The sequence below is a fragment of the Scyliorhinus torazame genome, chromosome 9 (assembly GCF_047496885.1).
Source record: "Scyliorhinus torazame isolate Kashiwa2021f chromosome 9, sScyTor2.1, whole genome shotgun sequence".
Lineage (NCBI taxonomy): Eukaryota > Metazoa > Chordata > Chondrichthyes > Carcharhiniformes > Scyliorhinidae > Scyliorhinus > Scyliorhinus torazame.
Genome location: NC_092715.1, coordinates 261,465,651 through 261,480,482, shown reverse-complemented (window position 1 = coordinate 261,480,482; position 14,832 = coordinate 261,465,651). Strand labels below are relative to the sequence as shown.

Sequence of the window (14,832 nt, the reverse complement as noted above, 5' to 3'; positions counted from 1 at the left end):
TGGGGTCGGGGTGGACAGGCACGGAGCACCATTGCTGCGGCCTGCTGCTGACAATGCACTGTGAACTTTAATAATCGATAATAATCTTTATTAGTGTCACAAGTAGGCTTACATTAACACTGCAATGAAGTTACTGTGAAAAGCCCCTAGTCGCCACACTCCAGAGTCTGTTCGGGTTCACAGAGGGAGAATTCAGAGTGTCCAATTCACCTCACAAGCACGTCTTTCGGGACTTGTGGGGGGAAACCAGAGCACCCGGAGGAAACCCACGCAGACACGGGGAGAGCGTGCAGACTCCGCGCAGTCAGTGACCCAAGCCGGGAATCGAACCTGGGACCCTGGCACGATGAAGCAACAGTGCTAACCACAGTGCTATCGTGCTGCCCAGCTTAGGGCCACAGGTCATATGGGTGTCCCCCAGGGCAACCCCCTAGGTGCCCTTTGACCACCAGCCAACCCATCCGCTGTATGGGCTCACCCCAGCGCAACCAGTGGCATCCTGTTGGCTGGGCTGAGTGTGTGTGGGGAGTGTAATGTGTGTGTGCGGCTGCAGCTTGTCAGCCTCCCGAGTGTCAATCACGGACCCGGCGAATCCTGCACCGTTTCTCATTGTGATCGATTGTGTTCCACGTGGAGCTGGTGCTCGCCCCTCCACAGTCACTGAATCGGTCCAGGTTTGGCGCCGGTTTTGCTGTCGTGGAAGTCCTCGAACCTGCCCCGAAGTCAACACCTAATCTTAGGAACAGGGAATCCCACCCCAGGGGTCTCTCGTTTGAGACGGAGAGGAGAAGAAACTATTTTCTCTCAGAGGCTCATTAGTCTGTGGAATTCCCTTCCCAAGGGAGCAGTGGAGGCTACGGGTTATTGGCTATCTGCTAGGCTGAGTTTGATCGATTATGATCGACAAGGGGGCAGACAAGAAAGCGGAGTTGAAACCACAATCATATTGGCCAGGAGGAGTAGGCCCGAGAGCCTGAATGGTCCACGCCTTCCCCTAATTCTGATGTTCTTTTGCCAGAAAAATCACAAGAAGGCCCCCCCATGCTGAAAACAGTGCGTTGCTCGAAACCCTTTAAGGTTTCAGTGGACGAGAGCCAATGGGGGGGGGTGGGTAAGGAGGTGGAAAGAAATTAAGGGAGATGTTAGCTGGTTCTCAGGAGCGCTGGTCGGCCTCGAGCCTAATTTCCCTTTGATTTTCTATTGCTTTCCTGCCCAATTTCATGGCCTCCACCATGTGAGCTGAGCTGGCCTCAAACCTTCCTTCTGTTTCGCAGAGGTTGGTGAGAACGTGGAACTGATTACCACATCGAGTGGCTGAGGCAATAACCACAGATACTCTGAACGGGAAGCCTTTATATACACACGAGAGAGGAAGGAATAGGAGGGGTGAGATGAAAGAGGGGGGAGGGGGAGGTGGTTTGTATGGAGCAAGATCGCCGGCAAAGACCTGTTGGGCTGGGGCTGTATGGCGTGTTTCTGTGTCCTAAAATCCTGGGTCTTTATTGGTCGATCGCAGAGCAAATGGTGCAGTTGCTAATCAATCCACTGGGGGAGCTCTGACCCGCTGAACCCAGTGAGGAACCCAAGAACTCCATTCTGCACGGTTGTGCTAAGCCACCTGTGTTCCAGTCCAAATCAAACAGTTCTGTGTTTACCTAAAACAATCTTTCAAATGGAATTGAGAGGTCAGACTAAAAAAAGTTTAATAGAAATTAGAAATGCATGATTATGGAACGATCTGGGGATTTTGTCGGTCTCTCTCTAATTTTGGTCTATTTTCTTAAATCCTCATACAGGAACCTACCCTGAATATATTTTGCAGCAAAATACTAAAACTATTCCAAGCCTAAAGAATTAGTCCCGAGTGTTGTCTGTCGCTGCAGCTGCGCTGTATTGTTGTGCTATATAATTTATTATTTGTTAGTGGAATGCGAGTGTCATTGCGAAGGTTAGTTAGTTGGTCTATCCCTAATTGCCCTTGCAGAGGTGGTGGCGAGCGTCTTCGTGAGCCGCTGTGGTGTAGGCACACCCACAGTGCTGTTAGGGAGGGAGCTCCAGGTGTTTGACCCAGTGATACTGAAGGAACGGCTGATATAATTCCAAGTCAGGGTGGTGAGTGGCTTGGCGAGGAACCTCCAAGTGACGGTGTTCCCAGGTGTCCGCTTCCCTCTTCCTTCTAGCTGGTAGAGGTCATGGGTTTAACTTTGAAGAGGTTCTGGCGAGTTGTTACACATGCTCACTGTCTTGTGTGGACTCCGAAACAGACTTTAATCCGAGATTACCCTGGATTTTAGACATGGTGTACTATCCCCTGTAATGGAAATGTGCTAGAATACAACATCATCATGGGCGTGGTTTCACCGCCGTGTTGCGCCCGTCGTGGATCTGAGTGAACTGGGTAAATAGAGGGGAAAGGCAAAATCGAGATTCATGCTGGGTGTGAATGCAATTCACCCGGACACTCTCGATGGCGAGTTCCGGATGTCGTCCAAAAATGGCGAGCATATTATTAACCCTCAACGGCATTCATTTGAATCTCATTAGCGAGATTGAAGTCGAATGCAGCAGCCTCCTGGGAATTACCCAACTCCCCAGTGAGAAATCATACGGACGTTATTCAGCATTCCTTTTTAAAAACGGGGAAGCTGGCGCAATGGCGGCTGAGGGGCAGTGAGGAGGGGAGTAGCCATTCCTATTTCCCGGCTCGCAGCTCGAGGTCACTGGAGCAAGGTATGGGCTCGGTCAAGGGCTGAAGCGTTCCAGGTCGGGGATCGCCCCTGGGGTGGTGAGGGGCTTTGCAACTGTGAGGCCTTCAAGCCATTTTTAAATATTGTGGAGACCCAATACACTACTGCCTGTCTGTCCAACCAAACACTTCCAGGACAGAGCCTTGCTGTGGCTTCAATGCTTAAAGTCAATTTCACTCCCTTTGGATGTGAGCAACCTCTAGCTTCACTGCTGAAGGCTATTGCTACTGAGGAATGAGCCTTGTTAGTTGTGAGGGCAGTTCACGGCTGCAGGTTGTGTTTGCTGCTTGCTCCTGCTGGTGGCTGCAGATGCCTGGAGGCTGCTGTTGCTGTTTCCTTCCTGTTCTGTAGCCAGAAAGAAGGACAATTTTTTCTAAGGTACCTGGGTCCTGGGACACTGGGTTTCAGGGGGATGTATGAGCCCTGAAAGCAATTGGGTTTGAAGCAAGAAGACGCTGCGAGATCTGGTGCTCGACATTGATCCAAATGGGCCGCCTGATGACGCTGTTGAAGAAATGCTTTCGCAGATTGCGGATGGCTTTTGTTGCTGGTGTGGTAAGTGCCTAATGTAACTGGCACGTCACCGTGAATTAAACATGCTGTAAATCAAGGATGTTCAACTGCACCTTGAGCGCCGGTGGAATATGTGGATGCCAGGGTTTGGTTCCGGTGAGATTGGGCCATGTGGGCAACTCCTGGACAGAGAATGGCACTGATACATGGGACAAGTCACACATTGATGGACAGATCATTTCTACAACAAAGTTCTGGTCATGATAACACATTCTCAGGCTTACCGTCTGTTTCTGTTAAGGAACCCACAGGGAGTGATACCGTATGTTTTGTTTTTGTGTGAAAATGATCTGATAAAGCTTTGTACTGGTACCAATATGGAACGGTGACGTTTCCGTGTTGTTTAATGGTTAGTGTGGTATGAGGAATGTTACACAGTTGATTTTCAAATCTTTATTACTGTTGACTATTTAATAAACAAAATATTCTCAACTCTCAAGTGCTCCTCCGGGGGAACACATGCCGTGCCTCAGAGGATGATTAGTGCAGAGCATTTCAAGGAAACTTTGAAGCCTGAATAATGCGCCTGAACGCTAGAATTGTCAGCAGCATTGAGTCAGCTGCCAACAGTCAAACACTGAGAAAGCAGCCTTCAGCACTGCGGATCCTCTCACGGCCAAAGGATAAGTGTGTGGATCACCCTGCAGAAACGTGCCGAAATGACACTTAAAAATGTGTTGGTTGAATCACGCCCCATAGTTTCACTAACACATCCTTGGAATTGCTTGATTCAATTTCAGGAGCCCAGCAACCAATCGTGTTCAACAAGAAACCTTCCAGGGACAGGAATAAAACATAATGTAAACCAAAAAACCCACTTCCTTCCACTGTCTCGACTCCACTGGCCACAATAGTGTTACTTAAAATGCGTAAGCTCCTCTAGCTCTGAAGCTCTCTGAGCTCCCTGCACCCCTCCAGTTCTGGCCTCTTGAGCATCTCGATTTTCATCGCTCCACCATTGCTGGATGTGTCAAACGCCTTCTTCCCTTTAGCATAATCGTACCATTGCCTATCCCTGACTGCTCTTGAACTGAGTGGCTTGCTGCATCATCTCAGAGGGCATTTAAGAGTCAACCACATTGCTGTGGGCCTGGACTGGGTAAGGATGGCAGATTTCCTTGCCTAAAGGACATTAGCAGATTGGTGAAACAATATTGTAGGTTCTTTATGTAGCCAGCTGGGTTCGCCACTTCCCGACTTTAAAATGGAGATCCGCTAATAATGCAGGGAAATTCAGTCAACGCAGGAAAAACAGCAGGTGCAAAGTCTCCTGTATATCAGAACTTGCAGGAACCCAGACAGCACTTAAACTAACAACCATCTACATATTAATGAGCAATCCCCGGGAACAATTGGAAACAGTTAAGGTAAACAAGGCCAAGCCAGACTCCTCGGCGCCGGTAGGAGCCAGGACAAAGGAAGGCCAACGGACACTTAGGAACCACCCAGCGATCAGGGAACAGCTCCAGTATTGGAGAAATCGATCCACGTGATCAGAACTTAGTCCAATCATTTGGAACCAGATACGGGGTCCGCCCCGAACGGCACGAAGCCCCTGGGGACTATAAAATAGAGTCCCCAAGTTCAATTCGTCCTTCTTGGCAGGGTCACTCAGCAGCTCGAAACAACCCTTGACAGTGACCTGCCTAGTCGCTGCACCAACCAAGTAAGTCTCCAGTCAATGCTCGCTACGAGATAGGCGCTCCTAGCTACCAGTCCATACCAGCTTTGAATGCTGCAGACTCAGAATCGAACAAAAGGCCATTTGTTCCCTTGACCTGGTGGGCCAGTTCCAAAGCTAATTATAGGCCTCTTAGTGTTAGAGATAGTCTAGTAAGTAGAGTTTTATGCATGAGTAGTGATTGACTGAGTATAATAAATGTGTTTTGATTTAAAACTTACTAACTGGTGTATTGAGTTATTGATCAGCACTTGAACTTGAACCTCGTGGTGGTATCATAAAGATACCTGGCGACTCTAGAGCAAAGGTTATAGAAACAGAGCAAATTAAGTAAAGACACAACGAGCAACATTTAAGAGCCAACCAAAAGTTAGCAACATTTATTTGAAGATAATACTATATACCACCAATAATAACTGATATCATAGACTGAGCACCATGCTGTTTCGAAGGAATCACTGCTTCATAACATGTTATGTGTGTTAATAATGGTATAAAGGTACCAATCACTCATCAGGGACTGTCCAAACACTTTGTGGGCTAATTTATTAATGCTTGACATGCCTGGACAGATATGAATGGACAGAAAGCTTGAGGACATCTGAGCTACAGAGCTGTGTGTGTGTGTTCTGCCCCAGGCTGAAGTGGCACTGAGGCAGGATCACATGACACACTTCCCTGAAAGTGATGGCATGTTGCCTTAAAGACATATTACAACAATTGGAGGTTATGCAGAACACACTTGTTCTGTCGGACTGTTGCTGTGTTCTGTCTGTATCCATCACATCCTGTCTCATGTGAAAATGGGATAGTGATGGACAGCAGTTTAAGATCCACAAGGTGCATCACGACAATGTCCTTTGCTGTCCGGAACCCCCATTCTGGTATTCCCTCTCTAATCCTCCATGTCTACCTCCCTGTCCTCCTTTAGAATACTCCTTAAATCCAACCTCTATGACCAAATATTTTGTCACCCATTCTAACGTGGGGCTCATTGTCAAACCGTGTTGGGTAACAATCCTGTGAGGCACGTTGGGATGTTAACGGTGTTATGTAAGATCAAGTTGTTGTTGTCGGATGCCAAATATCAACCAACCTACTTGTGATTCAAATCCCATCAGAATTTTGAGTCTATGCGACTCTTTCATATCATAAAATTCAATTGTCCCACTATCTGCAAACTGTTTAAAAGAATGAGAGGTGAATCCCTTGAACCTGGTGCAGATAGGATGGGCCGAATGGCCTCCCTTTGCGCCATAACAATTCTGTGATTCATTGAAATGTATAATATCAATACAAGCCCAAGGGGGCTTGACAGAGTACTTGTTGGGGGTTTGTTTCTTTTCATGATAATAGGTCAAACTGAGGTGAGAAGAAAGTTCTTCACTCAGAGAGGGTGGCGAGTCTCTGGAATCCCTCTGCGCCAGAGGACTGGATGCTGATTGAGGGTATTCAAGACTGGGATTGATGGACTTGTGGATGCTAAAGGGGATCGAGGGATAAGGGAATCAGGCAGGAGCTTAGACTGGAGGTCGAAGATCAGCCATGATCTTACTGAATGGCGCAGGACATCGAGGGCCGAATAGCCTAGTCCTTCCCCTATTTCTCATTTTCTGAGCATAACAATCCTTGGTATTCCAGTGGTGAGGATCCAATGCTCTGACCGCCACAAGCTTGGTTTGATTTCTGGTCAGGGAATGAAACTTCCTGTGACATCCATGTCTCCGCTGGTAACCAAGTTGGAAGGCCGTCAGTAGGACTGGATGATCCTGTGTTTCTTATAATTGTAAAGTACTTCATTGATTGTAAAGTGCCTTGTGATATCTGGATAGGACAGCACGGTGGCACAGTGTTTATCACTGCTGCCTCACAGCGCCAGGGACCCGGGCTCGTTTCCGGTCTTGGGTGACTGTCTGTGTGGAGTTTGTACTTTCTCCCCGTGCCTGCGTGGATTTCCTCCGGGTGCTCCGGTTTCCCCCCACAGTCCAAAAACATGCAGGTTAGGTGGATTGGCAGTGATAAATTGCCCCATTTTGTCCAAGGATGTGTAGGTTAAGTAGGATTATGGGGTTACGGAGATGGGGGTGGGAGAATGGACCTAGGTAGGGTGCTCTTTCAGAGGATCGGTGCAGACTCAATGGGCTGAATGGCCCCCTCCCTGCACTGTAGGAATTCCATGTGTGATGATATGCATAAGCAAACTTGTATATAATAATGTGCATGACCTCCGACCAGCAGGTGGCAGTGTAAACGTACCATGTGACTCTGTGCCTGGGGAGTTGGGAGTATGTTGTGTTGGTGGATAGACTTATTTTGCAGTAGCTCTAGGATAGTTAGTTAGTGTTAGTAGTTGGTTGTATATTTATTCCAGTTACCTTTACCATACATTTGTTTTATAATAAACTATTTTAACAAGTCAGGAACTGGATGTTCTGTAGTTCAGCATTCCTATCAGTCAGTGTACAGAACATGACACTATGGTTTCGAAGAACGGTTATTTTCGTTTACAGTATGAGAAAGTCCGCTGTAGTTTATGGTTTTGTGAAGGTCAACGCTACGAGTTAAGGACAAAACTGTTGAGAGTATTGGATATTGTAGACCAATCTTTGACATTTGCTGTGCAAGGTGCTCCATGATTGACTTTTGCAGGCAAAAACGAAATTAAAAATGAAGGAAGGCAGAATCTCGAGTCGGTATGCTTGAGTTTCTGTCGAATGGTCACAAACTGTAATTCCTGATCTGTGTTTAATTTCCCAGCTCCTCAGATTACCAGTCCCTTGGAGACGGTGGACGCTCTGGTTGAAGATGAAGCCTCTTTCCTGTGTGGAGTAGATTCATTTCCAGCCGCTGAGATAATCTGGACTCGAAATAACATTCCGATAAGGTGAGAACACCACAAGGCTTGAAATTTGGCTTCCATCAGTGTTCAGAGTCAGACACAGGACAAAATAATCGAGAGTACTCAAGCCCAAAAATATGGCCATTGGACCTTTGTCTTCCTTGAGTTTGGACGGTGAATCAGTTGTTCTCTGACAGGAGTATATGCAAGACTCTAAGAGCGTTAGGGCTGGGAATAGGTGTGGGCCATTCAGCCCCTCAAGCTTGCTTCGCCATTCAATAAGCTCATAGCTGATCTTCTAACTCCAAACCCCCCTTTTCCCTGCCCTATCCGTTCGCACCCAAAACTTATCAATCTTAGCCTTGAACTTACTCAATGTCTGAGCAACCATAACTTCCTGGGATAGAGAATTCCAAAGACTCACAACCTCCTTGAGTGAAGATATCTTTCCTCATCTCAGTCCTAACAGCCCACCTGTTATCCCGAGACTTAGCCTCCCAGTGCTAGAAACTCCAGCCTTGGGAAACAACCTCTCAACAACCTCTAGAATTTCATACATTTCAGTGAGGTCTCCTCTCACACCTCTAAATTCCAGAGAATATATTCCCAGTCTACTCAAGCTCTCCTGACAGGACAAGCCCCTCATCCCGCTACAAATCCGCCATTGAGAAAACTACGGTGTTTATTAACACCCACCATTTCTTCATTGCACAATCTCCTCCCCTCGCCATGTCGCTGCCAGTCAAAAGGGATGGCGAGAGGCTGCGGTTGAACACCAATAATTCCCCAAAAAGAAACAGAGTCAGGGAATAGCGAGAAGCCAGCAAACAGTTTGGAGGTTGAAGAGCAAAGAAGAGATCAAAGAATCGTCCAATCACTCCTCCCTGCCCAGAGGGGGTCACTTATTGGCTCCAGCATACATCCAGCAGCTGTCTGAGTGGATGTTGGCAATCTATTTGACCACAGGGGAAACCAGCCACACTCGTAGCAACATTCCTGTAAGGTGAGAACACCCAAATCTTCAGGACGCTGAATAATAGTCAAGAATGGGAGTGCGAGCCAATTTTCCTTTTCTCAATTCACAGAAAAGTTTACCTTACATAGAACATACAGTGCAGAAGGAGGCCATTCGGCCCATCGAGTCTGCACCGACCCACTTAAGCCCTCCCTTCCACCCTATCCCCGTAACCCAATAACCCCTCCTAACCTTTTTTGGGGCACTAAGGGCAATTTATCATGGCCAATCCACCTAACCTGCACGTCTTTGGACTGTGGGAGGAAACCGGAGCACCCGGAGGAAACCCACGCAGACACGGGGAGAATGTGCAGACTCCGCACAGAGAGTGACCCAGCGGGGAATCGAACCTGGGACCCTGGTGCTGTGAAGCCAGAGTGCTATCCACTTGTGCTACTGTGCTTACCTGAGTGCACACTGGATCGGTGTTTCCATTGGGATTTTTGCATTGGGCTATACCCGTGAATGAAGAACTTATTTACATTGATGATTTTTTTTAAAATCCTATTTTTTTTCTAAATTAATTTATAAATTTTTAAAAAATTATCTCTGCTTTTTCGGGTCATTCAAATTAGGGAGGCTGCACACTTGATTTCCTGAATGACCCGTGCAATGCTGATATATCTACATCTGTCCTCAGTATCTTCGGCTTCAAGACAGAGTAAATCAGCCAAGGATCTTAGCACTGATGCATCCAGAGAATCCTACTGGAAAGTACATGTATGAGTCAGTCATTGGGTGAAGAGAAGAGCAGATTTGGTTTTAATGGCTTCCCAAGATCAAGTACCATTTGGGCCACACAGGTGCCGGGGAATTCCCATGTCCAACAAGAGAGGAGTTAACCATCTCCACTTAACATTCAATGGCATTACCATTCTCAAAACTCTCGCCATTAACATCCAGAGAGTCAACATTGTCCAGAAACTGAACTCAACCAGTGTTAGGAAAACAAAGGTAGTTTTAAGGGATTTACATTTGTATTGGTAAACACTAGAAGTAAGGTATAATTTTAAGTTAGTTTAATTTAATGTTTCTGAGCCTGGAAGAGTAAAACCTGTAGTTAGGTTTATGACGGACAAAGGAGTTTGTATGTGTGGAGGTTGGTTTCAATTCTATTGTGTGTAGAGAGGGCTATGACATGAAGTGTAAATAAACCAACAGTGGTTGCTTAGTAACGGGGGCCCTTTAAGGTGGAGAAGCTTTTGAGCTTTACTTTACCTAATTTGATTGCAGTTGGAGATAGGTAGTGAGAGAGAAGGCAACTCTTAGAGCTCTGCTAGAAGCAGTTGGTTTTAGAAGATTTAAGAGAGAACATTTTTCTCAGCCTTGCTAGAAGAAAATCCATACTACAGAGTAATGGTTAAGAAGACAGATGCCGGAAATCTAAAGTCCAGCTGGTTAAGGGTACTAAAAGAAAATGAAGAGCAGTTTCCAAGAAGTCTGCAGTTAATGGAACAGAGGAGACAGATTACTCTTCAGTAAAGGCACAGAGAGTTGAAAAAGCATTGGATCATGAAAGGCCAGAAAGATATCTGGAGTAGTGCTATGGTTTGTGAAAAATGACTACACTTTGGGAGACATTCTTTGAAATAATTGTGGGAATCAGTGGCTGGACCTCGGAGTTTGTGTAAAAACCTTTAAGACAAAGGAAACCTGATGGGGGAGGTGTAAAACCTGAAAGTGAAACCTTGATGGGAGCAGAAAAAGGAACGCATCATTTCAAAGAAGATTTGAAAATGTGAGATTTGAAAGTGAAATGTGAAATCACTCACGTGGGAGCTGGAGTGGGTGATACAAGGTGGCGCATGGAATCATTTGTGAGGACTTTGAGGAGAAATCCACAGATATGAACTTGGGTTCAGAGAGGAGTGTGTCTTACCACAGTCAACATGTGTGCTTAAAGGGGTCTTTGTGCGTTAATGAGCAATTGTAGCTTTAAATGGGCGGCACGATAGCACAGCGGGTAGCACTGTTGCTTCACAGTGCCAGGGGTCCCAGGTTCTATTCCGGCTTGGGTCACTGTCTGTGCGGAGTCTGCACATTCTCCCGTGTCTGCGTGGGTTTCCTCCGGATGCTCCGATTTCCGTCCCGAAAGACGTGCTTGTTAGGTGAATTGGACATTCTGAATTCTCCCTCTGTGTACCCGAACAGGCGCCAGAGTGTGGCGACTAGGGGCTTTTCACTATAACTTCATTGCAGTGTTAATGTAAGTCTACTTGTGACAATAATAAAGATTATTATTATTATTAGACGTACTTTGTCATCTGTGTTAATCTTAAAATCTGAGCTCAGGGAGGAGTAAAGGAGCATTGTATCATAATCCAATTTTTTCATGTTTAAGAATTTTTTTTCTTGTTGTTAATACTAGCGGTTGTGTGACTCGGTTCCTCCACGTTTTGTTTTAAGGAAAGCAGAAGTTACGGTTACGGTCTTTTGAGCCAGGGTTCCTTTCTGGGCTCTTTCCCCCCAGTTATAACACCAACTGGGATCGTAACAATGGTGACTGCAAGAGCAGGTCAGAGGCTAGGAATTCTGTGACAGGTGTGCACATTCTGGCTCTCTCCCTAAAGCCTGCCCACCAACTATAGGCATAAGTCAGGAGCGTGATGGAATATTCTCCCAATGCCTGGAGGAGTGCCGCTCCAACAATATTCAAGAAGCCCGACACTATCCAGGACAAAACAATCCATTTAAACATTCAGTCCCTCCACCACTGACGCACAGCGGCAGCCGTGTGTAGTCTACAAGATGCACTGTAGCAACTCACCAAAGCTCCTTCGACAACACCATCCATACCCGTGACCTCTCCTACCCAGAAGGACAAAGACAGCAGGTACATGGGAACGTCACCACCTGCACACGCCCCTCCAAGTCAGTCACTATCCTGACTTGGAAATATATCACCGTTCTTTCACTGTAACTGGGTCAAAAGCTGTGAACCTACACCAGGGAGACTACAATAGTTCAAGAAGGTAGCTCCACAACTGCCTCCTCGAGGGGACTTGGGGACGGGCGATAAATGGTGGTCAAGCCAACAATGCCCACATCAAACGAGCAAATAGAAAATATTCACCTGGACGAGCAAATGAACGGAGCCTGGTGCCCAGGAGTCGATTTCCTGAGCGAGGAAGGGAGAAAATGGTTCATCAAAATTGTGCTAAAGGAATACTTTTCCTTCATTATTTTGGTGGCGGCAAATTCATTTACACTAATTATAATACAGAAGGGAATTAAATCAGAAAGAAATGTCCTATAAAATATTAATATCACATTGCTATGAAAATGATCATCATTCATAAGTTAACCTGTCAAACAGTCTGTCACACCAGGTATATGTTCTAATTGTGTCTGAGACTGTGTAAAACAGACTGAGCAAGAATGATATCAGAGCCCAGAGTTTATAACGATCAGGAAAGATTGAACAGGCTGCAGTTCTTTACTCGAGGAAATAATTGTATAGAAGGTGCAGAAGGTGCTTCCACTTGTGGGGAATCCAAAACTAGGGCTCATTCGTATTGGATAGTCAACAATACGTTCAAGGATAGCTTCTTTATCCATCAAGTAGTGAGACTGTGGACGTCACTACCACAGGAAGTAGTTGAGGTGACGAGTATAGATAGATTTAAGGGCAAGTTAGTTAATTTCCTCTTAGGGGAGGCAAGGAGAGTAGAACGACAGCGAGGAGAGTGGCAGAGACACAGGATAAAAGCGTACGAAGAGAGTGGCGGAGACACAGGATAAAAGAGCGCGAGGAGAGTGGCACAGCCACAGGATAAAAGAGCGCAAGGAGAGTGGCGGAGACACAGGATAAAAGAGTGCGAGGAGAGTGGCAGAGACACAGGATAAAAGAGTGCGAGGAGAGTGGCGGAGACAGAGGATAAAAGAGTGCGAGGAGAGTGGCACAGACAGAGGATATTAGAGTGCGAGGAGAGTGGAACAGACACAGGATAAAAGAGCACGAGGAGAGTGGCGGAGACACAGGATAAAAGAGCACGAGGAGAGTGGCGGAGACAGAGGATAAAAGACTGCGAGGAGAGTGGCGGAGACACAGGATAAAAGAGCACAAGGAGAGTGGCGGAGACACAGCATAAAAGAGTGCGAGGAGAGTGGCGGAGACATAGGATAAAAGAGCGCAAGGAGAGTGGCGGAGACACAGCATAAAAGTGTGCGAGAAGAGTGGCGGAGGCACAGGATAAAAGAGCGCGAGGAGAGTGGCACAGACACAGGATAAAAGAGCACGAGCAGAGTGGCAGAGGCACAGGATAAAAGAGTGCGAGGAGAGTGGCACAGACTTAGGATAAAAGAGCACGAGGAGAGTGGCGGAGACACACGATAAAAGAGCACGAGGAGAGTGGCGGAGACGGAGGATAAAAGAGCACAAGGAGAGTGGCGGAGACAGAGGATAAAAGAGCACGAGGAGAGTGGCGGAGATACAGGATAAAAGAGTGCGAGGAGAGTGGCGGAGACAGAGGATAAAAGAGTGCGAGGAGAGTGGCGGAGACACAGCATAAAAGAGTGCGAGGAGAGTGGCGGAGTCACAGGATAAAAGAGTGAGAGGAGAGTGGCGGAGACAGAGCATAAAAGAGTGCGAGGAGAGTGGCGGAGACACAGGATAAAAGAGTGCGAGGAGAGTGGCGGAGACATTGGATAAAAGAGCGCAAGGAGAGTGGCGGAGACACAGGATAAAAGAGCGCAAGAAGAGTGGCAGAGGCACAGGATAAAAGAGTACGAGGAGAGTAGCACAGACTTAGGATAAAAGAGCACGAGGAGAGTGGCGGAGACACAGGATAAAAGAGCACGAGGAAAGTGGCGGAGACAGAGGATAAAAGAGCGCAAGGAGAGTGGCGGAGCCACAGGATAAAAGAGTGCAAGGAGAGTGGCGGAGACACAGCATAAAAGAGTGCGAGGAGAGTGGCGGAGACACAGGATAAAAGAGTATGAGGAGTGTGGCACAGACAGAGGATAAAAGAGCGCAAGGAGAGTGGCGGAGACAGAGGATAAAAAAGTGCGAGGAAAGTGGCAGAGGCACAGGATAAAAGAGTGCGAGGAGAATGGCAGAGGCACAGAATAAAAGAGTGCAAGGAGAGTGACGGAGACAGCGGATAAAAGAGTGCGAGGAGAGTGGCGGAGACAGAGGATTAAAAAGTGCGAGGAGAGTGGCAGAGGTACAGGACAAAAGAGTGCAAGGAGAGTGGCGGAGACATAGGATAAAAGAGTGCGAGGAGAGTGGCGGAGACACAGGGTGAAAGAGCGCAAGGAGAGTGGCGGAGACACAGCATAAAAGAGTGCGAGAAGAGTGGCGGAGGCACAGGATAAAAGAGCGCGAGGAGAGTGGCACAGATACAGGATAAAAGAGCACGAGCAGAGTGGCAGAGGCACAGGATAAAAGAGTGCGAGGAGAGTGGCACAGACTTAGGATAAAAGAGCACGAGGAGAGTGGCGGAGACACACGATAAAAGAGCACGAGGAGAGTGGCGGAGACTGAGGATAAAAGAGTGCGAGGAGAGTGGCGGAGACACAGGATAAAAGAGCGCAAGGAGAGTGGCGGAGACACAGGATAAAAGAGTGCGAGGAGAGTGGCAGAGGCACAGGATAAAAGAGTGCGAGGAGAGTGGCAGAAACACAGGATAAAAGAGCGCGAGGAGAGTGGTGGAGACACAGGATAAAAGAGTGCGAGGAGCGTGGCGGAGACAGAGGATAAAAGAGTGCAAGGAGAGTGGCAGAGACAGAGAATAAAAAAGTGCGAGGAGAGTGGCAGAGGCATAGGACAAAAGAGCGCGAGGAGAGTGGCAGTGACAAAAGATAAAAGAGTGCGAGGAGAGTGGCAGAGGCACAGGACAAAAGAGTGCAAGGAGAGTGGCGGAGAGACAGGATAAAAGAGTGCGAGGAGAGTGGCAGTGACAAAAGATAAAAGAGTGCGAGGAGAGTGGCAGAGGCACAGGACAAAAGAGTGCGAGGAGAGTGGCGGAGACAGAGG

At 47.2% G+C, this 14,832-nt stretch overlaps 1 protein-coding gene across 2 annotated transcripts in view; it reads left to right on the top strand.

Annotated features, from left to right (window-relative positions):
* Positions 1–14,832, top strand: part of LOC140429847 (muscle, skeletal receptor tyrosine protein kinase-like) — a 267,141-nt gene that overhangs the window by 14,257 nt on the left and 238,052 nt on the right. For both annotated transcript variants that reach the window (XM_072517334.1, XM_072517333.1), the window contains exon 2: positions 7,759–7,885. In XM_072517334.1, coding sequence (XP_072373435.1) covers positions 7,759–7,885 — 127 coding nt within the window. The remainder of the gene's footprint in view (positions 1–7,758; positions 7,886–14,832) is intronic.